The sequence below is a fragment of the Oncorhynchus gorbuscha genome, linkage group LG10 (genome assembly GCF_021184085.1).
Source record: "Oncorhynchus gorbuscha isolate QuinsamMale2020 ecotype Even-year linkage group LG10, OgorEven_v1.0, whole genome shotgun sequence".
Taxonomy (NCBI): Eukaryota; Metazoa; Chordata; class Actinopteri; order Salmoniformes; family Salmonidae; genus Oncorhynchus; species Oncorhynchus gorbuscha.
Window position 1 is genome coordinate 20840155 of NC_060182.1, and position 27448 is coordinate 20867602.

The window sequence follows — 27448 nt, forward strand, 5'->3', positions numbered from 1 at the left end:
CATAACATTCTCCTCAGAGATGTCATTCATATCTTTCTGCTCAGTGATGTCATTCATAACATTCTGCTGTGATGTCATTTATATCATTCTGCTCAGTGATGTTGTTCCTATCTTTCTGCTCAGTGATGTTGTTCATATCATTCTGCTCAGTGATGTTGTTCATATCATTCTGCTCAGTGATGTTGTTCATATCTTTCTGCTCAGTGATATTGTTCCTATCTTTCTGATCAGTGATGTTGTTCCTATCTTTCTGCTCAGTGATGTTGTTCATAACATTCTGCTCAGTGATGTTGTTAATATCATTCTGCTCAGTGATGTCATTCATAACATTCTGCTCAGTGATGTCATTCATAACATTCTGCTCAGTGATGTCGTTCATAACATTCTGCTCAGTGATGTCGTTCATAACATTCTGCTCAGTGATGTCATTCATAACACTCTGCTCAGTGATGTCATTCATAACATTCTGCTCAGTGATGTCGTTTATATAATTCTGCTCAGTGATGTCGTTCATAACATTCTGCTCAGTGATGTCATTCATAACATTCTGCTCAGTGACGTCATTCATAACACTCTGCTCAGTGATGTCATTCATAACATTCTGCTCAGTGATGTCGTTTATATTATTCTGCTCAGTGATGTCGTTCATAACATTCTGCTCAGTGATGTTGTTCATAACATTCTGCTCAGTGATGTTGTTAATATCATTCTGCTCAGTGATGTCATTCATAACATTCTGCTCAGTGATGTCATTCATAACACTCTGCTCAGTGATGTCATTCATAACACTCTGCTCAGTGATGTCATTCATAACACTCTGCTCAGTGATGTTGTTTATATTATTCTGCTCAGTGATGTCGTTCACAACATACTGCTTAGTGATGTCGTTTATATTATTCTGCTCAGTGATGTTGTTCATATCATTCTGCTCAGTGATGTTGTTCATATCTTTCTGCTCAGTGATATTGTTCCTATCTTTCTGATCAGTGATGTTGTTCCTATCTTTCTGCTCAGTGATGTTGTTCATAACATTCTGCTCAGTGATGTTGTTAATATCATTCTGCTCAGTGATGTTGTTCATAACATTCTGCTCAGTGATGTCATTCATAACATTCTGCTCAGTGATGTCGTTCATAACATTCTGCTCAGTGATGTCGTTCATAACATTCTGCTCAGTGATGTCATTCATAACACTCTGCTCAGTGATGTCATTCATAACATTCTGCTCAGTGATGTCGTTTATATAATTCTGCTCAGTGATGTCGTTCATAACATTCTGCTCAGTGATGTCATTCATAACATTCTGCTCAGTGACGTCATTCATAACACTCTGCTCAGTGATGTCATTCATAACATTCTGCTCAGTGATGTCGTTTATATTATTCTGCTCAGTGATGTCGTTCATAACATTCTGCTCAGTGATGTTGTTCATAACATTCTGATCAGTGATGTTGTTCATATCATTCTGCTCAGTGATGTCATTCATAACATTCTGCTCAGTGATGTCATTCATAACACTCTGCTCAGTGATGTCATTCATAACACTCTGCTCAGTGATGTCATTCATAACACTCTGCTCAGTGATGTTGTTTATATTATTCTGCTCAGTGATGTCGTTCATAACATACTGCTTAGTGATGTCGTTTATATTATTCTGCTCAGTGATGTCGTTCATAACATTCTGCTCAGTGATGTTGTTCATAACATTCTGCTCAGTGATGTTGTTTATATAATTCTGCTCAGTGATGTCGTTCATAACATTCTGCTCAGTGATGTTGTTCATAACATTCTGCTCAGTGATGTCATTTATATAATTCTGCTCAGTGATGTCGTTCATAACATTCTGCTCAGTGATGTCGTTCATAACATTCTGCTCAGTGATGTCGTTCATAACATTCTGTTCAGTGATGTCATTCATAACACTCTGTTCAGTGATGTCATTCATAACATTCTGCTCAGTGATGTCATTCATAACATTCTGTTCAGTGATGTCGTTCATAACATTCTGCTCAGTGATGTCGTTCATAACATTCTGCTCAGTGATGTCATTCATAACACTCTGTTCAGTGATGTCATTCATAACATTCTGCTCAGTGATGTCGTTTATATTATTCTGCTCAGTGATGTCGTTCATAACATTCTGCTCAGTGATGTCATTCATAACATTCTGCTGTGATGTCATTTATATCATTCTGCTCAGTGATGTCGTTCATATCATTCTGCTAAGTGATGTCGTTTATAACATTCTGGTCAGTGATGTCATTCATGACATTCTGCTCTATAGTACACTCTCAGGGACACACACACTGAGGCAGAGAAACTCAGAGAAATTACTGTCTCTCTATCATTCTATCTTTGTGGTTTCAGAACAAAGTTGTTAATCCTTCGGCATCCTAGCCAACGATAAGGTCAAATATCTGCTGGCATTTTATATCTGATGAATGTTTGATGTATGATATCACTGATAGGAGAGACTGTTAATCCAGTCAATGCAGGATCTTACTTCAGTTATTTGGCCATCACTTTACGCTCACGATAAACATCTTAAATCCAGAGACATTAGAAGTCACTTACATCAAGGATGCATTGTTTGCTTGTAAGTATTCAGTACTTCTCTTCATCTATTAGTGTGTGATGAAAACGTTATACATGTGCTTTTCTTTGAACTAATTTCTGTTTTCTATTTCTGTTCTAATAACCAATTTCTGTGTTCATGCAAGTGACTGACTGCTGAACGAATCTTCACTTATCAGCGTCTGCAATTTGGCAGTAGCACCAGACCGTGTTTTGAGAACGATAGACATCTCAGTTTCAAGGTCTCAACTTAGAGAGGAGAAGCCTCGTGAGGTATTGGTCTGTCACATGTTATAAACCAGTACTGGTCGGTCACATGAATGTAACAAAACAGTACTGATGAATGAATTATGCTAAATCATGCAAATATAACTTGTCTGTGTATAGCAGTATTTAAGACAACTGCTGGGACTGCCCCAGCAGAGCTCCTGACAGACGTTCACTATGGTGCATTAAGTTGGTTGGAACCTCTCCAGCGCGCTGACAATAAACAATGATTCATTTAAGATTGACTTTGAGTGTCCCTGTGTAAGAATTTCCACAACAATATACCTACTTGGCAAACATTGCATGAGATCCAATATTCATACCGGATTAAACACTGTCATTAAGTTGGGGAAAAGAAATAGCAGAAGAAAGAAACCCATTTACAGAGCCAAGGTCTTCAACAACTGAGAGAGAATTGTGAACACAAAATGACACTCAAAGGATCATGTTGGACAGTATGACATTGAGTGAGCCATATGTATCTTTATTGATGATGTTTTGACTACTTATCCATTGTGCACAACCCATGGTTAAAACACGCAATACTGAGTCTGCTCACTTTACAGTACGACAAAGAGGAGAGGAGAGAGGGGCTGGGGTTTTCAGAGCACGGTATATAAATATCAGTAAGTTTATACATGCACATAGAGATGACTAAACAATCTTCTGGTTCTTTACAAGCTGGTGCCAGGGGGTTGGGGGTAGAGGGGGGCAAGGCAGAACGCACAATCGTACAGTACTTGTATCGTTGCTAAGGTTTCTATCACATGACCAGATGGGGGCGAAGCAGGTAAGAGGGAGAAACAGGAAGTGGTAGTATATTCTCCTGGCCAAGGGGGCAGAGTTTATAGTGAGAGGAGGGAGGGAAAGAGCCCATCCAGGAGACAGGGGGAGGAGTTGGGGGATGATAGTAAGTTGAGGGTGGGAGTGTTTGGGGGATGGCTGTGAGGAGTTGGGGGGCTGATAGTGGGGTGAGGGTGGGAGTGTTTGGGGCTGTGAGGAGTTGGGGGGCTGATAGTGGGATGAGGGTGGGAGTGTTTGGGGGAGGGCTGTGAGGAGTTGGGGGGCTGATAGTGGGATGAGGGTGGGAGTGTTTGGGGGATGGCTGTGAGGAGTTGGGGGCTGATAGTGGGGTGAGGGTGGGAGTGTTTGGGGGAGGCTGTGAGGAGTTGGGGGCTGATAGTGGGGTGAGGGTGGAAGTGTTTGGGGAAGGGCTGTGAGGAGTTGGGGGCTGATAGTGGGGTGAGGGTGGGAGTGTTTGGGGGAGGGCTGTGAGGAGTTGGGGGGCTGATAGTGGGGTGAGGGTGGGAGTGTTTGGGGCGATGGCTGTGAGGAGTTGGGGGCTGATAGTGGGGTGAGGGTGGGAGTGTTTGGGGAAGGGCTGTGAGGAGTTGGGGGCTGATAGTGGGGTGAGGGTGGGAGTGTTTGGGGGGAGGGCTGTGAGGAGTTGGGGGCTGATAGTGGGGTGAGGGTGGGAGTGTTTGGGGGGATGGCTGTGAGGAGTTGGGGGGCTGATAGTGGGAGCATCAGGTGGCCAGCCACAAACATTCGTTCACGTCTCTTAAGTTAAATGGATCTCTTTATACTAATGACACAATTTGGTATACATACTGTACAACCACCACTGAGCTGGCACTGGGACCACAGGGGTGGGGAAAGGTGGAGTCTGTGTCTGGGGTTCAATACGGTAACATTTAATAGTGAAATAAAACACAGGGGGAACACACAGACAGGTAGACAGACAGACAGACCAACAGGGGTTAATGCTTCACAACACAGTCACACAATGTACAACAAACTTCATTGTTTTATAAAATCATACAGGGTTCATCTTATAAATGCCTTCGGCTATAATACAAAACATATTAAATCAAAGAGTCTTCTGCTCTTCTTGAACTGCAGAGAACACTGAGAGAAATACAACGTAACCATGCATACAATGGTGTCGAACTGGTGGCACAAGTGTGTGTGTGCATGTGTGTGTGCATGTATGTGTATAAGCGAGAGAGATCGAGAGAGCCAGGGAAAGAGCGAGTCTGTGTGTGAATGTGTGTGTGTGTGTCTGGTGGAGGAGACGATTCTTCCCTCTCGTCCAAGAAAACAAAACAAAATAAAAAGTGCCAAGGTAAAGTGAATTCAAGTAATGTCTGTTCTGTCCACATGAGAGGTGGGAAGGAGGGGGAGGGTCCTGTGGCCTCAACTGAGCCTCCCTATTGGCTCTTCCTGTGCTCCGCCAGGCTGACGGGCGTGACTGTGGTTGTTTCCCCGCGGGCGGCTCTAGAGAGAAGCTCCACCCACTGGTCCTGGACCTCTGCATCCTGGGCGCTGAACAGCAGAGCCTGCTGGGAGTTACTCAGCCGGAACGCGTGTTTGAGCTCTGACTTCTCTGTTGCCGATGGCGCTGCCATGTTCACTTCAAACCCCGGGAGGGGTATGGCCCGTACCCCACGAGAGTCCTGAAGAGACACAACAAACAGGCCAATCAGAATCAAGAGGAAGCATAACAGTCCAGTGTTTCTCTCATTTAATGCAGGGGGCTAGATTGTATTTCATAAGGAACGTGCATAATCACTCTCCTCTCCCCCTCCTCATTCCCCAGTTTCTATTTAATCATTAAATGCTAACAATCATTAATCCTAATCTTCTGACAGGGGATGTCAGCTTTCTGCCTGCCTGGGATTGTTGCAGAGATGGGATTTTGGTCACTAAAATGGAATGGGGAGAGCTGGCTACAGTGACTGGTTTTTAGCCCTGGAGATGCCTGCACACCTATCCTATAAAGACCCTGGTGAAGCACCCCCAGGAGAGGGGAGAAGTAGATAAAGGTTTCCCCAAGCAACAGACACAAAGTCAGTTCTTTAGTTCAAATTCCACCTTGCGTACAGACAGTAGGAACATGCTGTACATTACAGGGCGTGAAAAGATTGCTGATAGCTACTTTACTGAGGAAAAATTAACTTACTATGACGTGGTTGTCCCACCTAGCTATCATAAGATGAATGCACTAAGGAAGTTAAATGACTCAAATGTTAATTTAAGGTAAAGCACACATACAGACAGGTCTATACATGTGACCTGGGCATGGAGAAGGGATGTAGACAAGACAGCGGTACATAGACACAGACAGACAGACAGACAGACAGACAGACAGACAGACAGACAGACAGACAGACAACAACAAAAAATACCCTCAGGAGAGAGACCCTCAGGTGTGACCCTCAGGAGAGGCCCTCAGGTGTGACCCTCAGGAGAGGCCCTCAGGTGTGACTCTCAGGTGTGACCCTCAAGAGAAAGACCGTCAAAAGACAGGCCCTCAAGAGAGACCCTCAGGAGAGAGACCCTCAGGAGAGACCCTCAGGACAGAGACCCTCAGGAGAGACACTCAGGAGAGAGACCCTCAGGTGTGTGTGAGGTTAACCCTTACCTGTCCGCTGGTCTGCAGGTACAGCACTAGAGGTTCAGTCTTGGTGACGGCCACCCAGGTCTTTGTCCAGCTCTTGCCCTTCTCCTGCACCTGCAGCTGGCCACACTGCAGACAGTTGTCCCCCAATAGAGATGGAGACACCTGCTTCTGGAGGGACAGAAACACACACAGGAGGCAGAGTTAAAGGCACAATCCCAATGTTGATCCACTGCAGTGGAAAAAAACAATGTTTGGAACGGGAGCTCACTTTCATTATTTGCTCTACTCCTAATTCAAAGTGATGATCAGTGGTGCTGGAGCCCCGCTGTTACTGATGTGTTGCTGGAGCCCCGCTGTTACTGATGTGATGCTGGAGCCCCACTGTTACTGATGTGTTGCTGGAGCCCCACTGTTACTGATGTGATGCTGGAGCCCCACTGTTACTGATGTGTTGCTGGAGCCCCACTGTTACTGATGTGATGCTGGAGCCCCACTGTTACTGATGTGTTGCTGGAGCCCCACTGTTACTGATGTGATGCTGGAGCCCCACTGTTACTGATGTGATGCTGGAGCCCCACTGTTACTGATGTGTTGCTGGAGCCCCACTGTTACTGATGTGATGCTGGAGCCCCACTGTTACTGATGTGATGCTGGAGCCCCACTGTTACTGATGTGTTGCTGGAGCCCCACTGTTACTGATGTGTTGCTGGAGCCCTGCTGTTACTGATGTGTTGCTGGAGCCCTGCTGTTACTGATGTGATGCTGGAGCCCCACTGTTACTGATGTGATGCTGGAGCCCCACTGTTACTGATGTGTTGCTGGAGCCCCACTGTTACTGATGTGTTGCTGGAGCCCCGCTGTTACTGATGTGGTTCCGGAGCCCCGCTGTTACTGATGTGTTGCTGGAGCCCCACTGTTACTGATGTGTTGCTGGAGCCCCACTGTTACTGATGTGTTGCTGGAGCCCCACTGTTACTGATGTGTTGCTGGAGCCCCACTGTTACTGATGTGTTGCTGGAGCCCCACTGTTACTGATATGTTGCTGGAGCCCCACTGTTAATGATGTGATGCTGGAGATCAACTGAATGATGTGTTGCTGGAGCTCAACTGTTACTGATGTGTTGCTGGAGCCCCACTGTTACTGATGTGTTGCTGGAGCCCCACTGTTACTGATGTGTTGCTGGAGCCCCACTGTTACTGATGTGTTGCTGGAGCCCCACTGTTACTGATGTGTTGCTGGAGCCCCACTGTTACTGATGTGTTGCTGGATCCCCACTGTTACTGATGTGTTGCTGGAGCCCCACTGTTACTGATGTGTTGCTGGAGCCCCACTGTTAATGATGTGTTGCTGGAGCCCCACTGTTAATGATGTGATGCTGGAGATCAACTGAATGATGTGTTGCTGGAGCCCTTCTGTAACTGATGTGTTGCTGGACTATGGACTGCAGACTATGGACTGTGTGTACCACTTTTTGTCTCTATAGTGCGTGTGTGTGTGAGATTGAAAGAGGTGCAACTCTCTCTTTGGGGTTGTCTGGGCAGGGCTCTGTCTTCTCTGCCATGCTGGGGTGACTAACAGGATTGTTCTGCTCTCTCCAGAGGCTGGCACTGAAACAATATGCCCACTGCCAACCTCTATACTCCAACCTATATTGTATTCTATAAGCTGAGAGTCAGACGGTCCTCACCTCGGCTGTAGCTTTCCTCTTCATCTCCCCTTCAGGGACTTGGCTCGTCTCAAAGCATTCAGGACACAGTCGACACGTCTTATTCTCCAACATCTTAGAGCATTTACCACAGATGGCCTGCAGAGGGAGGGAAAGAGAGAATGAGAAATGGAGGGAGGGAAAGATATTTAGACAACTGAAAATCAATCATACAAGACATCCACTGGCGAAAATGCAGCATACTAACTGCCCCGCCCCCGCCCCGCCCCCGCCCCGCCCTCCTCTCCCTCTCTGTGCTCACCGCTCCACAGGCTTTGCAGTGGTGTTTGCGCTTGGTGAAGTTGAAGCTTTCGCTGCAGCCTTTACATGTCTGCTTCTCCTTCTCCTTCTTCTTGGAACTTCTCTGGAAAACAGAGAAACAAACAACGTATCAAAATCTGTCCAATCACAAGGTCATCTTATCTCAATGCATCTACGTAATGCCTAAGTAATCCTGAAATAGTTGGGTGAAGGGGAATATTTCCTTTCTATCTTGCCATTTCCTCACTCAATTTTCTCGCTCTGTTATCTCCCCTATTCTTTCCCTCCTCCATAACAGAAAAATGGAATTAAAGTCGCTCCCCTTTCTCTTTCAGCTGCCAGCCCTTTGGCACAGATGCATTGTGGGAGGGAATGTGAAATGTACCCCCTGATCATGTCTCATCTTTCCACAGACACCTCTCACTGCTACTAGAGAGTGAGATAGTGATGCTATTGAGAGGACTGCCTACTATTTTACAGACTGCAGACTACTGTGTGGATTATAGATCCACTGCCATTGTAATACCAGGCTGACAGACATTCAGGCTTTAGAATAGGAGAGATCAATGTAATTCTGGTTATGAACTCAGACAGACATTCATGGTACAATGTATTCACATTCCATTGCCCATTGTATGGGTTCTAGTATTATGTTGGGCGATGCCATTGGCGCTGTAGCAAAGAGAGATCAATGGTCTTGAAATGCAAAGCTGAGTCCATAACATAACACAAAAGGTAATAGAGCCGGAGGAAATGTATTGTAATATGACTTTTGACACCTACCCTTTCATGCAGTCTTTCACTGTCTGAGTCTATGGATGTGGTGCTCCAGGGGCCCTGAGGAGAGCAGAACATGAATACAGGATCAGAGTGACATATTTAACCCTGGGAGAGATGTATGAGTTACATTGAAAGTACACCCCTTGTTATTACACAGATAGCACTTCATGTCAGGTGACAACAAACCACTAACAAAGCATTCTCCCACATTGCCAGAGAATGAGAAGAACCCACTGAATATCCCCTAAAGCTGTAGTGTGTGTTTACTCCCACTAGATGGCAGCCACGCCTGAGAGAAAGACAGTAGTAGTCAGTCATGTGTTTCTAGTTTGGCCTGTGTCCAGGTTCATAGTGGGTCAGTCATACAGATAGATAGAGGAATCTCCCATCTTAGTATGGGCAGCGCCATTGAGGACTTTCACAATTTTTAAATAGTTAACTAGTGGGACTTCTTATAGGTTAAGAATCACATCATTCCATCAATGTCACCAGGAGAGATTAGCCAATTCATTATACTCACGAGGAAATATTCCACATCTGCAGTTGGCAGTAAAATCGCCTACTTTGGCTTTACAGCTGTTCAAACAACACACTGACAGTGTGCACCCTTTCAGTTGGTTTGCCAACTCAAAACAGTTTAATATATACAGTACCAGTCAAAAGTTTGGACACACCTACATTCCAAGGTTTTTCTTTATTTTTGAAGACATCAAAACTATTAAATAACACATATGGAATCATGTAGTAACCAAAAACGTGTTAAACAAATTAAAATATATTTTATAGTTGAGATTCTTCAAAGTAGCCACCCTTTGCCTTGATGACAGCATCGCACACTCTTGGCATTCTCTCAACCAGATTCATGAGGTAGTCATCTGGAATGCATTTAAATTAAAAGGTGTGCCTTGTTAATTTGTGGAATTTCTTTCCTTCCTAATGCATTTGAGCCAATCAGTTGTGTTGTGACATGGTAGGGGTGGTATACAGAAGATAGCCCTATTTGTTAAAAGACCAATTCCATATTATGGCAAGAACAGCTGAAATGAGCAAAGAGAAATGACAGACCATCATTACTTTAAGACATGAAGGTCTATCAATACGGAAAATGTCAAGAACTTTGAAAGTTTCTTCAAGTGCAGTCGCAAAACCCATCAAGCACTATGATGAAACTGGCTCTTATGAGGAACGCCACAGGAAAGGAAGACCCAGAGGATACATTAATTAGTTACCAGCCTCAGAAATTGCAGCCCAAATAAATGCTTCACAGAGTTCAAGTAACAGAGACATCTCAACATCAACTGTTCAGAGGAGACTGTGTGAATCAGGCCTTCATGATCGAATTGCTTTACAGAAACCACTACACCAATAAGAAGAGACTTGCTTGGGCCAAGAAACACGAGCAATGGACACTACATTGGTGGAAATCTGTCCCTTGGTCTGATGTGTCCAAATTTGAGATTTTTGGATGTCTTTGTGAGACACAGAATAGGTGAACGGATGATCTCAGCATGTGTGGTTCCCACCGTGAAGCATGGAGGAAGAGGTGTGATGGTGCTTTGCTGGTGACACTGTCAGGGAATTATTTATAATTCAATGTACACTTAACCAGCATGGCTACCCCAGCATTCTGCAGCGATATGCCATTCCATCTGGTTTGTGCTTAGTGGCACTATCATTTATTTTTCAACAAGACAATGACCCAACACACCTCCAGGCTGTGTAAGGGCTATTTGACGAAGAAGAAGAGTGATGGAGTACTGCATCAGATGACCTGGCCTCCACAATCCCCTGACCTCAAACCAATTGAGATGGTTTGGGATGAGTTGGACCGCAGAGTGAAGGAAAAGCAGCCAACAAGTGCTCAGAATAAGTTGTAACTTTTTCAAGATTGTTGGAAAAGCATTCCTCATGAAGCAGGTTGAGAGAATGCCAAGAGTGTGCAAAGCAGTCATCAAGACAAAGGGTGGCTACTTTGAAGAATCTAAAATCTATTTTGATTTGTTTAACTATTGTTTGTGGTTTCTACATGATTCCAAATGTGATACTTCATCGTTTGATGTCTTCACTATTATTCTACAATGTATAAAATAGTAAAAATTAAGACAAACCCTTGAATGAGAAGGTCTGTCCAAACTTTTGACTGGTACTGTACACACTCTATATATATGAATATATATACACTCTCTGACCAAGCTGCAGTGCTCTCATATGAATATATATACACTCATCATGCAGGTTGACTCATGGCTAGACAGACAGACTGACAGGCAGTCAGACAGACAGGCAGGCAGACTGACCGGTGAGTCTGGCGTGTGGTCTTCCTCCCTGGAGAAGGAGCTGTTGAAGGCTTTGTTAAAGGTCTCACTGTTCTGCTTGTGTCTCTCTATGGTGGCCAGGATCACCTGGGAGTGGAAGGGACGGGGGAGAGGGAGAGCAGAGAGGGAATGAACGCTTTATAAAGGCCTGTAGTTACATACGGCCATCATATTCTTCCCCGGTTTATAATAAAAGTCAAGAGGCAGTGACAGGGAGAAAGTAAAGCAACAGATTTTTACAACAGTAACATTCCTATGGCAATCTGCAGCCTCAAGGAGACAGAGAGAAAGAGAGAGAGACCTAAACATCAGCGCCACAGGTAACTTCCACAAAGCTGTGAACGAGCTGAGAGACAAGGCAAGAAGGGCCTTCTGTGCCATCAAAAGGAACATAGAATTTGACGTAACAATTAGGATCTGGCTAAAAATACTTGAATCAGTTAAAGAACCCTTTTTGGTTGTGAGGTCTGGGGTCCGCTCACCAAAACCAAGAATTCCCAAAAATGGGACACCAAATTGAGACGCTGCATGCAGAATCATGCAAAAAGGTCCTTTGTGTACAACGTAAAACACCAAATAATGCATGCAGAACAGAATTAGTCCTATACACACTAATTATCAAAATCCAGAAAAAAGCCGTTAAATTCTACAACCACCTTTACTGTTAATTTTTATTGTTTATTTCACTGCTGTTTATTATCTACTTCACTTGCTTTGGCAATGTTAACATATGTTTCCCATGCCAATAAATCCCTTAAATTGAGAGAGAGAGAGAGAGAGAGAGAGAGAGAGAGAGAGAGGGAGAGAGAGAGAGAGAGAGAGAAAGGGGGCCTTTGCCTGTCTAAGTAGGAGAGAGGAGAACAAAGAGAGAGACTGTGCCTGGCTGTAGACTGGACTGACCCTCCTATACACTGATGACATCATCCATGACATCAGAGGGCCAAATGCATCACAAACCTCTGATCCAGCCCAGTGGTCTGCATCAGAGACCGCACTATCTACTGCACTAAACAGAGAGAGAGTGTGTGTGTGTGTGTGTGTGTGTGTGTGTGTGTGTGTGTGTGTGTGTGTGTGTGTGTGTGTGTGTGTGTGTGTGTGTGTGTGTGTGTGTGTGTGTGTGTGTGTGTGTGTGTGTGTGTGTGTGTGTGTGTGTGTGTGTGTGTGTGTGTGTGTGTGTGTGTGTGCAAATAATGAGCTCTGTATTCATATGCGAAAAAAAATAGACAGTGTATGTACGTGTGTGCAATCTTTGTTCCCCCCTTTTCAAAGTCTCTTGTGACACCACACATTCCCTGTGTCTTCAGATTGCTGAACGGTCCTTCCAGTCCTTTCCACATACCCAGCCCCCCTGCCTGACACACACTCCTCCCCTCCAGTCTATTAGCCTTTTTAATCAGCTTTAGTCAGCTTTAATGGGCTAAATGAGCTATAATGAGAGGAAAACAATTCCCCAACTCTCGGAATGGCAGTGTGTAGGAAAGCCTCCCTAATACTAATACTGTCCATAATACACTGAAACTGTGTGGGCACAAATCCTTCTGCAAACCCTCTCATTCCATGTTAGTGTGTTTCTGTCGAGATGGTATTCCTTACCTGTATCCAGTCTTCCTTTTCCTCTGCCGTGCTGAAAAGCAGAGGGAAGGTTTCAACAACAGTATTAACTGCAACACTTAACCCCAATATTAAGGCTCTCTAGCTATACATACTACTATGTATTGTAGCTGTGCCTGAAATGTTGTGTCCCATTACAAAAGGCACAGTTCTACAGTTCTCCCATGTAACCACTCCTCAGTTCTTACCTGGCCTGCAGCTCTAGTGAGCGCTGCTTGCCGATGATGGCGAACGTGAGAGGAAGATTCTGCTTCACATTCTCCTGAACCTGAAGACACAGAGGAGAACAGTGTCACTTTACCTCTATCCTAACGTAGCGTAAAAATACGCCCGAGCGGAGTTTCCACATCCGGTTTTCAGCAGAAAAGGAAGCTAGGTTGAATTAGTTGTATCCTTGCTTCCATTACCTCCTTCCTGATCTCCATCCCTGCGATGTCGATCCTCTCTCTCACACTGAACTTCTGACCCATCAATCTCAGCTTGGGAACGCAGTACAGCACCATGTTATTAAACTGCAGCACAGAGACACAGGGAGCGAGAGAGAGGGGGAAACAGATATTAAACAGATGAATACACACACACTTTGATATGTGAATAGTTTCAGAAAACTAAACTAATGTCACTAATTCACAGGAGTGGAGTAAACATAATTTTAAAAATCAAAATGCGTTTTTTGGTGGGAATGCCTTCTGGAACATGTGAACTTTTATGTGCCTTAATAACAAAACTGTACCCCATCCATAAATACAAATAAAATTGTGAAAATACGAGCTTAGTTAGTTTTGCCACAGAAAAAGACAGGAACTTTCCCGCTAGCCTTGATTGGCTGAGATAATCGATGGGCTTGGATTGGTCTGCCATGTAGCATGCATCTGTCGATAACGTGATCTGTTCCATATGTGTTGACAGTCCTTTCTACCACACCGTTTTTGATAGATATAATGTTAGCCGTCAAGAACTACTAAAGTTTTGCTACTTCTCTCAACAACATTGATGCCCTGAATCTTTCAGGTACTATCGACAGATCAGTTAGAAAGAATGATGCCACGGTCAGTGTGAACCAGGCAGAGTGACTTGACACAACGCTAACCAAACAAGATGTAGCTACAAACAAAACGGAGTTAAATGTTTCCCGTGCCGTGAAGTGTTAATCCATAATATATTTTCAGATATAAGTTTCTAATTTAGTCAGAAAGTCATTTTTAGTTAAAGCATACAGTTAGTTAGCTAGCAAACGTTAGCTTTTCTGTAGTATATTATTACAATCAGAAACCATTTGCATTGCTAGTTATAGCCTAATGTTAGCTAGCTAACATTTAACCTAGTTTGTTAGCTTTAGCTAACTGCAGATTGATACTACAGCTATTATGACAATGTTTGTATTGGTAGTACTGTGAGTTGGTATTATGCCAGTTATGCCAGTTCGTTGTTTAGCTAGCTAGCTACCTAGCTAGCTACATGTCTAAACAAAAGACTCTACTTCACCAGATGATTACGGCCATGTATTGTATTTCATGAACATGTGGACATGTCTAGACAATAGTGACCCATCCACTTAGCTCGTTGTGGCTGGGGGGGTGGTTATAGCATTTCCATCACATATTTATAACAGCTTTTTATCGGGACACGTTCTGTTTTTGATATTGCTACTATGGAAGTAACCATTTCACTGTACCATTTACACCTTCTGGATCCTGTGCATGTGACAAATAAAGTTGTATTTGATATAGAGTGTGTTTACTACATGGCCTCACATGTGAATCCTTAAAGAGATGGTTGGGGATAAGGCTTAAGAGGGTGTGAACGATGCTGAATGGGCGGGGCTAAGGCTTAAGAGGGTGGTGAACGATGCTGAATGGGCGGGGCTAAGGCTTAAGAGGGTGGTGAACGATGGTGAATGGGTGTAGACAAAGAAGAGCTCTCCAGTAGGTGTACCAAAATATTCAAGTGTCATTTTCTCAAAAGTGGTGTTACAAGTTTATCTTCTTTCAAAGCAGAATTACTTTCCATTGTTCCTCAACTACAGTGTATGATGTACCATTTTCTAGCTATGAGTCTCTACTTTCGTCCAATGTAAAAAACACCATTTCAAATGTTGCCACATAAGACCGAATCGAGGAGGTCGGTCACATATAGTAATCCCATTCCTACACATGTTCCTCCTGCCACTCACCAGGTAGAGGTATCGGTCCTGGGCCGTCCCATTCTTGGCAGACATCTTCTTGATGTGTCCCTCCTTGATAAGTTCGTTGGCTGGGTTCACAATGTCCTCCTCTCCCCCCAGTCTCTCATAGACCTCCAGCAGTTTGTTCATCTTCTCCTGAGGAACACCATAGATGAGAAGCACAGAGAGCAGATAAAACGAATGAATATAAGTCAGTGGAGCCTTAAAAAAGCTATTGAACTAAAATGGTTGAGGCCGTATTAGACGCGCTAGAGGACAAGCCACACCAGGGGGCAGAAGTGCATCACAGCAGGGACAGAGAGACTGAAAAACAGCTTCCATCTCAAGGCCATCAGACTAACATTGAGTGGCTGCTGCTAACACACTGACTCAACTCCAGCCACTTTAATAAGGGAAATTGATGTAAAAATATATCACTAGCCACTTTAAACAGTGCTACTTAATATAATGTTTACATACCCTACATTACTCATCTCATATGTATATGTATATACTGTACTCTATATCATCTGCTGCATCTTTATGTAATACATGTATCACTAGCCACTTTAAACTATGCCACTTTGTTTACATACCCTACATTACTCATCTCATATGTATATACTGTACTCGATACCATCTACTGCATCTTGCCTATGTCGTTCTGTACCATCACTCATTCATATATCTTTATGTACATATTCTTTATCCCTTTACACTTGTGTGTATAAGGTAATAATTTTGGAATTGTTAGGTTAGATTACTCGTTGGTTATTACTGTATTGTCGGAACTAGAAGCACAAGCATTTCGCTACACTTGCATTAACATCTGCTAACCATGTGTATGTGACAAATAAAATTAGATTTGATTTGAAGTGGGACTGTGTGTGTGTGTGTCTCAGAGACAGCTGTCACTCTTCTGCAGACTGTAAAACTAGTGGCAGGAAACAGCAACTTCCTGTCTGTACTAAACCAACCAGGGCCCTCACAACCTCCATTCTTCCCTCCATACCTCCCAAATTCTCTCCCTCCCTTGCTACCTCTCTCTCTCCCCTTCCTTCCTTCCTTCCTTCTTTCCATCCTTCCCTCATACACTGTTGTGAGCTACAGCACCATCACCTTAAAACCATAAAAAGTAAGTCAGTAAGTAAGTCAAAAACGCATGTCAGAGAGAGATGGAGAGACAAGGTGTTTCAAAGTGATGGAGAGGGAGGGAACAGAGAGGACTCCAAACATAAGTAAGTAGAATTGTACCATTTTCCTGATGGCAGCATTGGAGTGGTTGGCTGCTGTGGATATGAGCTCCAATGCCTCTGTAAAACACACACAGACAGACTGTTAGACCTGTCTACAGAACCTCTACATAACTATGCATCAGGCCTACATTTGGCAAAACACTCAACTGAATACTGTGTTAGAAATCGGCTAGTGTCCAACCTTTCACTGCAGCCAGCCTGTGCATCATCAGACTATGGGCCTATTGTAAATGACCATACATCAAACACACACAATGAACACCTCAAACAGTGTGTGTTTGTGTTACACAGACAGGGAGATAAAGTGTTCGGGCCACACATACCATTCATGTACATTACCCAACGTCAAAGACACACATTATCCATTAAATGCACGCACGCACGCGCACACACACACACACACTGCATTAAAGTGACTGTAAGCCAGAGGAGCAGAGCACTAATGTGGGAGTGCACCTGCAGCAGCCATCTTAATCACAAAGTACATAAACAGAGCTGACTTTCCCCTCTACATGACCAGGCCTAGGAGCGCAGGGCCTCACAGAGACAGACTACTGACCCACAACACTGGGCTTTGTAGGCTTTACCTAGACACTACTTCAAACAAGGACAATGTACAGTACAAGGTTATAGTAAGGTCACAAGACGAAGAGCTTGTAATGGGCCCTAGTTTAGGAAGGTGAGTGAGGGACAAACAGATCAACCTCAACCAGATAAACCTAAACCTAGACAAACAGAAGGACAGACGGACACAGACAGACAGGTAGACAGACACACAGACGTACTCTCTGTGTCTTTCCTGTCCAGTGCATCGTCAGGCAGTTTCTTCAGATAGTCCTTGAGCAGGAGTTCATAGCGAGGGATCCTCTGAACAGGCTCCAACATGTGGTGCTGGAGAGTCAGGTTCCCACACACATCCTGCTTCTGTACAGATAGTACACACACAGTACTGTTAATAGGCCTACTGTACTGTAGGTACACAACACACAGTGCAGCGATAACACAGACATACTTTACCATACATACACAGGACGGGAGGATGGGCTGGTGGTGATGGCTGGAGCGGAATCAGTGGAATGGTATCAAATACATCAAACATGGTTTCCATGTGTCTAATGCCATTCCATTCGGCTCCGTTCCAGTCATTATTATGAGCCGTCCTCCCCTCAGCAGCCTCCACTGAATCACGCACGAACACGTGCACACACACACGTGCACACACACAAACACTTACTTGTATATTCTGGACCACGCTCTTGAAATGTGATGAGCGTTGGCTCCAGGTGCTGACCAGGTCCATAGCACGGTCAAAGTTCTTCACGTACTCTCCGTACATCTTCATAAAGGGAGCCAGCTTCTGCAGGATATCTCCTATACGCGGGTTTGAGTCCCTAACACACAGAAAACACACACACACGCGGCTTAAAACTAAGCCAACGCTCAAAACTCTCCTGGTAGATTTTCACGTGTTTATGTACTCTGAACACATATGTTGCAATGTACTTACAGTATACCTAAAGTACACATTTCATTCAATGTAAAATGTAGAATATGGAATTCAGGAAATAGTAACTACAGTACATGTACTGTATAAAGTAGGGTTCCACTCACTGCTGTACAATGTAGAGAAAAACAGGCCAATTCAAGATAGTGCAATGAAATTAATGTAAACACCTTGTTTTCTTTGCTCTATGTCATGATAAATAACATATAATTAATCATTAGATTGTTCTCTACAATGTAATAACACTATATATACAAAAGTATGTGGACACTTCAGATTAGTGGATTCAGCTATTTCAGCCACACCCATTGCTGACAGTTGTATAACATCGAGCACACAGCCATGCAATCTCCATAGACAAACATTGTTAGTAGCATTGACCTTACTGAAGAGCTCAGTGACTTTCAAAGTGGCACTGTCATAGGATGCCACCTTTCCTACAAGTCAGTTCCTCCAATGTCTGCCCTGCCAGAGCTGCCTCGGTCAACTGTAAGTGTTGTTATCATGAAGTGGAAACATCTAGGGGCAACAAAAGCTCAGGAGGTAGGGAACCGAAACCATGGTACAGGGTGTTGTCACGCCCTGATCTGTTTCATCTGTTCCTGGGATTGTCTCCACCCACTCCAGGTGTCACTTATTTTCCCCAGTGTATTTATCCCTGTATTTCCTGTCTCTCTGTGCCAGTTCATCTAGTATATTTAGTCAAGTCAACCAGCGTGTTTTTCCCATACGCTTTTTCTGTCCTGTCCTGACCCCTGCCTGGCTCTGGACTACTTTCCTGCCTGCCTGATCTTCCTGCCTGCCCTGACCTTGATTCTGCCTGCCCTTCAGTACCGTTTGGACACTGATCTGGTTTGGACCTTTTTGCCTGTCCACAACCATTCTCCTGCCTACCCCTTTGGATTAATAAACAGTGTAAGACTCCAACCATCTGCCTTCTGTGTCTGCATTTGGGTCTCGCCTTGTGCCTTGATAGGTGGATGAGTTTACATATAAAATGACGCAAGGTTTATGACTGCGTGCTTTTCAGCTAAAATTATTGTCTTGCCACCAACACAATGTTGAATATTTGGGGCATACAGTCATCACAGCTCTGCAGATTTTGTTGTGAAGATACAGAATCAATTGATTTGGTATTGCCCTCAGGTAGCCTGTTTCTGGTCTCAGGTTCAGGGAAGGCTGAAAAAGCATAACATGAATCTAAAATTGACACTAGAAATAGCATTGCTGGGAGATCTGGAGAGACCTGGTCAGTCAATTACTAAACACTATTAGTACAAGTATGTATCTTCAACTCGCAATCTGTGGATTCCATTCGATTAGATAGATTTACATCTATTTTAAACATCACAGCATAGTTGAAAGATACTGTATATGGTGTAGAAATCCGAAGAGATAGGTGGGATGGGCTGAGGGTGACCAGCAGAGATAGGTGGGATGGGCTGAGGGTGACCAGCAGAGATAGGTGGGATGGGCTGAGGGTGACCAGCAGAGATAGGTGGGAAGGGCTGAGGGTGACCAGCAGAGATAGGTGGGATGGGCTGAGGGTGACCAGCAGAGATAGGTGGGATGGGCTGAGGGTGACCAGCAGAGATAGGTGGGATGGGATGAGGGTGACCAGCAGAGATAGGTGGGATGGGCTGAGGGTGACCAGCAGAGATAGGTGGGAAGGGCTGAGGGTGACCAGCAGAGATAGGTGGGATCGGCTGAGGGTGACCAGCAGAGATAGGTGGGATGGGCTGAGGGTGACCAGCAGAGATAGGTGGGATGGGCTGAGGGTGACCAGCAGAGATAGGTGGGAAGGGCTGAGGGTGACCAGCAGAGATAGGTGGGATGGGCTGAGGGTGACCAGCAGAGATAGGTGGGAAGGGCTGAGGGTGACCAGCAGAGATAGGTGGGACGGGCTGAGGGTGACCAGCAGAGATAGGTGGGATGGGCTGAGGGTGACCAGCAGAGATAGGTGGGAAGGGCTGAGGGTGACCAGCAGAGATAGGTGGGACGGGCTGAGGGTGACCAGCAGAGATAGGTGGGACGGGCTGAGGGTGACCAGCAGAGATAAGTGGGATGGGCTGAGGATGACCAGCAGAGATAGGTGGGATGGGCTGAGGGTGACCAGCAGAGATAGGTGGGATGGGCTGAGGATGACCAGCAGAGATAGGTGGGATGGGCCGAGGGTGACCAGCAGAGATAGGTGGGATGGGCTGAGGGTGACCAGCAGAGATAGGTGGGATGGGCTGAGGGTGACCAGCAGAGATAGGTGGGATGGGCTGAGGTTGACCAGCAGAGATAGGTGGGATGGGCTGAGGGTGACCAGCAGAGATAGGTGGGATGGGCTGAGGGTTGGGAAGTGGAATTGGAGACAAGTGGGAGTGGAGTTGCTGGGCGGGGGATAGAATGACGGGAAAGATACAAGTAAAACAAAACAAGTCAAAATAAAATAAAACAAGTAATCAAAAAGGAGAACCAAGGCACTTTTCATATAATTCATTAAAACACCTTTATTTGTATGGCATTTGCAATGGAAACAGAGATTTAAAACTTTGACGAATTTCAGCTGAATGGCCTTCGTAAGCAGCGCTTCCCTTCCTTTTTTCTAAAACAAAAAGTAAGTTTGAATGACACTGAGGGGCAACGTTGTTACATCTAATGCTTGTTTGCCTGATGCCATGCAGGTGTTTGTACAGGTGTACACATGCATATACACACACTCTCATTCAAAACGCACACATGTGCACATACAGGGACACACATGTAAATAGTGCCATACATGCACTGAAATGTATTCAGTTGGCCTTCTGTTATGATTTTTGTTGTCTTTAGTGTTTTTGCATTGTTGTTTTATGTTTTCCTTTGTCTCTCTCTTTTCTGTCTTCTGTTCATTTGGTTGGTTGTTGGTGATTTGGGGGATGGGGGCTTGGGGAATTATTTTATTTAGATTTTTTAATCTCGGTGGGACGGACTATGGGGGGGGGGTTCTCGGATGGTTGAGGGGCAGCTCTCTGGAAACTGTGGGGGGGATCTTGAAGGGCTGGTGGCCTGGAGGTTGGGAGCTTAGGCCGGTGGCTGATAGGTAACTGGTTTGGGTCACCGTTTTTGGCCTTGTGGTTGATCTGTCGACGTGCCCTTGAGCAGGGTGTTGACCCTGGTTGCTTCTGTGGGTCGCTTTGGATGGAAGTCTGTTAGATGATTGAATGTAATGTAAATGTTTAGCCGCTTCACTGCAAGTAGATTGTATGTGCTGAAACGTGTAGTGTGTAAAAACCGTCTGTCCTCGGGTTGCAACACTCACTACCGAGCTCCAAACTGCCTCTGGAAGCAACGTCAGCACAAGAACTGTTCGTTGGGAGCTTCTCAAAATGGGTTTCCATGGCCGAGCAGCCACACACAAGCCTAAGATCGCTATGCACAATGCCAAGTGTTCTCTGGAGTGATGAATCACGCTTCACCATCTGGCAGTCCGATGGACAACTCTGGGTTTGGTGGATGCCAGGATAACGCTACCTTCCCCAATGCATAGTGCCAACTCTAAAGTTTGGTGGAGGAGGAATAATGGTCTGGGGCTGGTTTTCATGGTTGGGCTAGGCCCCTTAGTTCCAGTGAAAGGAAATCTTAATGCTACAGCATACAATGACATTCTAGACAATTCTGTGCTTCTAACTTTGTGGCAATAGTTTGGCTTTTTCAGCATGACAATGCCCCCGTGCACAAAGAAAGGTCCATACAGAAAGGATTTGTCGAGATCGGTGTGGAACAACTTGACTGGCCTGCAGAGCCCTGACCTCAAACCCATCAAACATCTTTGGGATGAATTAGAGCGTTGACTGCGAGCCAGGCCTAATCACCCAACATCAGTCCCTGTTCTCACTAATGCTCCACAACATCTCATGGAAAGCCTTACCAAAAATGTGGAGGCTGTTATAGGAGCAAAGGGGGAACAACTCCATGATTTTGGAATGAGATGTTTGATGAGCAGGTGTCCACATACTTTTGTCCCAGCACAAGGTGCACTTGTGTAATGATCACACTGTTTAATCAGCTTTTTGATATGCCACATCTGTCAGGTGGATGGATTATCTTGGCAAAGGAGAAATGCTCACTAACAGGGATGTAAACAAATGTGTGCGCAAAAAATCTGAAAGAAATACGCTTTCAGAGTGTATGGAACATTTCTGGGATCTTTTATTTCAGCTCATGAAACACGGGACCAACACTTTACATGTGGCATTTATATTTTTGTTGAGTATAGTTTTGTATTCAGTGGATTTCATTTAGGAAAGGCCTTTATTTTCACAACCTGCAGCCATTAGTTAGCTTGCCAGTTGAGTGAAGTTAGTTCTATACAACAGTGACCACTTGTTGATCATGCCTGTAATGATATTCCATTCACTCTAAACATGCTACGTTCTTACAGTAAATCGTCCATAACCTTTGATGCATATATGTTAGAGATATGGGGTTTGGACTATTGTTTTTCTAGCGGAATTTGTATAAACATTGAATGAATGAATAATTTTATGGGCGAACACCGTATATAATGTGTGCAGAATGCAACAGGTGGAATCCCTCTACATCATTTCTGAAGGACTCAATAATCTCCAGACAGAGAGAGACTGGCGTTGGCACACACACACACTGCAGATGAAGACAAGAGGATAAAGCCCCCATTCTACCAGCACGGCACGCACTCACACAACCCCCCACTGAAACCCAGCTGTCAGAGTTCCAACACACACACTCACTGCACACATTATCACTATCCAGTAATGAGAGAGAGAGAGAGAGAGAGAGAGAGAGAGAGAGAGAGAGAGAGAGAGAGAGAGAGAGAGAGAGAGAGAGAGAGAGAGAGAGAGAGAGAGAGAGAGAGAGATACACAGAGAAATAATGGGCAGGCTATGGAACCCTGACCTCTTCACCGGATGTGCTACCTGTCCTAGACCTGCTGTTTTCAACTCTCTAGAGACAGCAGGAGCGGTAGAGATACTCTCAATGAACGGCTATGAAAAGCCAACTGACATTTACTCCTGAGGTGCTGACCTGTTGCACCCTCGACAACTACTGTGATTATTATTATTTGACCATGTTGGTCAATTATGAACATTTGAACATCTTGGCCATGTTCTGTTATAATCTCCACCCGGCACAGCCAGAAGAGCACTGGCCACCCCTCATGGCCTGGTTCCTCTCTAGGTTTCTTCTTAGGTTTGGCTTTTCTAGGGAATTTTTCCGAGCCACCGTGCTTCTACACCTGCATTGCTTGCTGTTTCGGGTTTTAGGCTGGGTTTCTGTACAGCACTTTGAGATATCAGCTGATCTAAGAAGGGCTATATAAATATATTTGATTTGATTTGATTTGAAACAGAGAGAGAAACAGAGAGAGAGAGAGAGAGAGAGAGAGAGACAGACAGACAGACAGACAGACAGACAGACAGACCTGAAACCTAACATCACATTACTGTTGTTTGTGGGAAACTAAGCATCCTATTGCGCAGGGAGTCTTACTACTGCAAATGCTAATAGAATGTTATTGAAACCCTATTGCAAGATTGGCCCTGGTCTCCTCACCATTCTCCAGTGATGCGTGTCTTGAGCTCAGGGAGAAGAAACTTGTGGTGGAAGCAGTAGATGGAGGAGATGTTGGAGAAGATCCCTGTTATCACCTCCTGAGGGATTCCAGCTTCTGTCAGCTTAGTGCAAAATACCTACAGACAACAGGAAAGTAATGGTAGAAATGATGAACATATTAAACACACAGAAACTTGACTTACTACATTACTATAAATAATGAAACAAACCATGGGCTCTTCGACCTAATATTATTTTACAGAGGGATGTGTATGATGGTTAGATCTCTCGACAACACCAGGTCCAAAACCTTTCACCTTCCTGTCAGTCAACCAACCGCTGGCCTGTTTGAACCTGTGTTTCCATGGAAACCGGTACCACCATGAAGAAGCAGAAGCTTGACAAAAACAGGAAGCAGCTCCGAGGTTAGCCTAATGCCTTTTGTCTGTAGTCATGTAGAGTTGAAGTCGGAAGTTAACATACACTTAGGTTGGAGTCATTAAAACTTGTTATTCAACCATTCCACAAATTTCTTCTTAACAAACTACAGTTTTGGCAAGTCGGTTAGGACATCTACTTTGTGCATGAAGTCTTTTTTCCAACAATTGTTTACAGACAGTTTATGTCACTTATTATTCATGGTATCACAATTCCGGTGGGTCAGAAGTTTACATACACTAAGTTGACTGTGCCGTTAAACAGCTTAGAAAATTCCAGAAAATGATGTCATGGCTTTAGAAGCTTCTGATAGGCTAATTGACATAATTTGAGTCAGTTGGAGGTGTATCTGTGGATGTACTTCAAGGCCTACCTTCAAACTCACTGCCTCTTTGCTTGACATCATGGGAAAATCAAAATAAATCAGCCAAGACCTCAGAAAAAAGTTGTAGACCTCCACAAGTCTGGTTTATCCTTGGGAGCAATTTCCAAACACCTGAAGGTACCACGCTCATCTGTACAAACGATAGTACTCAAGTATAAACATCATGGACCCACGCAGCCGTCATACCGCTCAGGAAGGAGACGCGTTCTGTCTCCTAGGGATGAACATACTTTGGTGTGAAAAGTGCAAATCAATCCCAGAACAACAGCTAAGGACCTTGTGAAGATGCTGGAGGAAACAGGTACAAAAGTATCTATAGCCACAGTAACACGAGTCCTATATCGACATAACCTGAAAGGCCGCTCAGCAAGGAAGAATTCACTGCTCCAAGACCGCCATAAAAATGAAATGCCAGACGACGGTTTGCAACTGCACATGGGGACAAAGATCGTACTTTTTGGAGAAATGTCCTCTGGTCTGATGAAACAAAAGTAGAACTGTTCGGCAATAATGACCATCATTATGTTTGGAGGATAAAGGGGGAGGCTTGCAAGCCGAAGAACACCATCTCAACAATAAAGCACAAGGGTGGCAGCATCATGTTGTGTGGGTGCTTTGCTGCAGGAGGGACTAGTGCACTTCACAAGATAGATGGCAGCATGAGGCAGGAAAATTATGTGGATATCTTGAAGCAACATCTCAAGACATCAGTTAAAGCTAAAGTTTGGCCGCAAATGGGTCTTCCAAATGGACAATGACCCCAAGCATACTTCCAAAGTTGTGGCAAAATGGCTTAAGGACAACAAAGTCAAGGTATTGGAGTGGCCATCACAAAGCCCTGACCTCAATCCCATAGAAAAGTTGTGGGAAGAACTGAAAAAGCACATGCGAGCAAGGAGGCCTACAAACCTGACTCAGTTACACCAGCTCTGTCAGAAGGAATGGGCCAAAATTCACCCAACTTATTGTGGAAGGCTACCCAAAACATTTGATCCAAGTTAAACAATTTAAAGGCAAAGCTACCAAATACTAATTGAGTGTATGCAATTGTCTGACCCACTGGGAATGTGATGAAATAAATTAAACCTGAAATAAATCATTCTCCCTACTTTTAGTCTGACATTTCACATTCTTAAAATAAAGTGGTGATCCTGACTGACCTAAGACAGGGAATATTTACTATGATTAAATGTCAGGAATTGTGAAAAGCTGATTTTAAATGTTTTTGGCTAAGGTGTATGTAAACTTCTGACTTCAACTGTATGTGACTGTCATCCTCAACAACAACAAATGAAAAGGTCTCTACTATGATAGGAAGACCAGCGGTGTACCTCACAAGCCATATGTGTGTGTATACCTGGTCCAGGAGGTTGAGTCTCTTGACGTAGGCCTCCTCAGTGTGAAGGAGCTCTCTGGCGATGTTCAGTAACCTCTGGGTCTCTGAGCACTGAGAGACAGAAGAGGACACACACAGTCAGACACACCAAACCATATTAAACTTATAGAATCCACTCAACTACACAAACCTACATCATACCACATTTGCATTTAGGCCTGTTGGTGAAAGCAACAGAACTCTAACTAGTAAAAACATACAAAGAAAAGAGTGATCTGAAATGGGGATGTTTGCCGGCACTCTTTTCATCTCAGTTATTAATTGAATCTTGGCCAACCTTGTACTGTGTCAGCGTATGTTGTAGTCTTAAATTTGTCAATTTTTTAGATTTAGTCTAGTCTAAAATATCATTAAGTCTTGCTCACATGTATGTCTTTTGAATAATGATTTAGTCTAGTTATTGTCAAAATGACGAAAACAGTGGTCCACTTCAGTCAACTAAATGCCCTTTCCGTTTAGTCATATTTTAGTGAGACAAAGGAAGGAACCCGCACACTGCCGCACACTGCTCTTGATAGTATCACTGATCTTTAATAAGCTTTACGTATCAGAGCTTTGAAAAGCCCGTACGAAGGCCGTGAGGCCGATACGTAAAGCTTCTTAAAGAGCAGTGATACTATCAAGAGCAGTGTGTGCAGGTTCATTCCTTTTTCTCATTTAAACTGTTACCATTCACCTGCAAAACAAGATGTGCGAGTGCCTTTTGAATGAGTCATATTTTAGTCACATCACATTTTTATTGCCTCATTAACCTATATAAAAAATAAATCACTCTCTTCCATATAGGTTCAGTAAGGGCTCAAATTACCTTGAGGAAAACAGTGAGACTTGGCTATGTTGGCTACAGAACCTGGCTATGAAATCCAATGGGTTAACTGGGAGGGTTGAGCAAGACTACAATTTCAAATAGCCTTTCTAGACTCAAGGGAAAGAAAAATATAGCTAGACTGTTGTTTTACTATTAAACACTATGCTATTGTTTTTAATTTTGTAAAGCTGATTGTGGTTCTTAACCAGCGAAAAGGTAGCTAACTAGAAGGCTGGTGGTGACTGGTTAGCTATGGGGAAGCAAGAGGGTTGCCTGCACAATGTGTATAATCTGAGGAGACGAAGCAGAGCCTGTCTGCTCACACGGATCGCTTGCTCCCCCGCAGCTCACCAGCCGATGTAGGCTGTGTGTGCCGAGTGTGGCCCATCCTTCCCACTGCTGAACAGAACTGTGCTGCGCATCTGTGCTGCTAATATCAATTGTGCTTATCACTGAAAAGCTCTCAATCTCTCCAAAAGCTCTTGTCCAGTCCATTTAGTAGTCAGATTTTAGTGACACGGATAATCATCTTTTAGTCAATTGAAATGAAATGAAAAATGTCTTTAGTTATAGACCTTTCTGGGTCTATTTAGCCAGTTAAAGTCTCATCAATTGCCACTGGAAAATTGGTGTTTGACGAATATTTTTGTCACTTTTTTGTTAATGAAATTAACACTGGCATGTTGCAGTAATCAGTCATCAGTTGTGGTTTACTGAGAGCTGATTTAGTCACCAATACTGTGTTTACTAGTGGAGCAGAGATGACATGTAAACTGCTGCGGATGTGTATTCAGTTTCACGACTTCACAGGTTCTAGAACAGAGATTAACATAATGGGTGAAATTACATTCCTGGACTGACAGTGACAGGGACCAGATGTACTATATTGTGACATTGTGTTTTGTAACAGCTGTCTGGTACACACACATTATCACACACACAACCAGGAAAGGAGAAAAAGGTGAAACATACTGTACAGACACACTATACAAACAAAAGTATGTGGACACTCATTCAA

The 27448-nt window shown here is 44.1% G+C and overlaps 2 protein-coding genes across 2 annotated transcripts in view; both read right to left on the bottom strand.

Annotated features, from left to right (window-relative positions):
- Positions 1-49: 49 nt before the first annotated feature.
- On the bottom strand, positions 50-2161 carry LOC124045423 (GATA zinc finger domain-containing protein 14-like). Its single transcript, XM_046364716.1, has one exon. It carries the CDS (start codon positions 2159-2161, stop codon positions 50-52), a length of 2112 nt encoding a protein of 703 aa, XP_046220672.1.
- Positions 2162-3284: 1123 nt separating this feature from the next.
- The window catches only part of LOC124045671 (FYVE, RhoGEF and PH domain-containing protein 3-like), a 134074-nt gene continuing 109910 nt past the window's right edge, over positions 3285-27448 (bottom strand). The window contains exons 5-19 of the mRNA XM_046365167.1: positions 25584-25673; positions 23404-23540; positions 17572-17728; positions 17123-17261; positions 16336-16394; positions 15091-15237; positions 13325-13429; positions 13106-13185; positions 12900-12930; positions 11289-11393; positions 8995-9048; positions 8213-8314; positions 7933-8049; positions 6266-6412; positions 3285-5297 (exon numbers count right to left, since the gene is read on the bottom strand). Coding sequence (XP_046221123.1) covers positions 5052-5297; positions 6266-6412; positions 7933-8049; positions 8213-8314; positions 8995-9048; positions 11289-11393; positions 12900-12930; positions 13106-13185; positions 13325-13429; positions 15091-15237; positions 16336-16394; positions 17123-17261; positions 17572-17728; positions 23404-23540; positions 25584-25673 — 1716 coding nt within the window. The 3' untranslated portion in view covers positions 3285-5051. The remainder of the gene's footprint in view (positions 5298-6265; positions 6413-7932; positions 8050-8212; positions 8315-8994; positions 9049-11288; positions 11394-12899; positions 12931-13105; positions 13186-13324; positions 13430-15090; positions 15238-16335; positions 16395-17122; positions 17262-17571; positions 17729-23403; positions 23541-25583; positions 25674-27448) is intronic.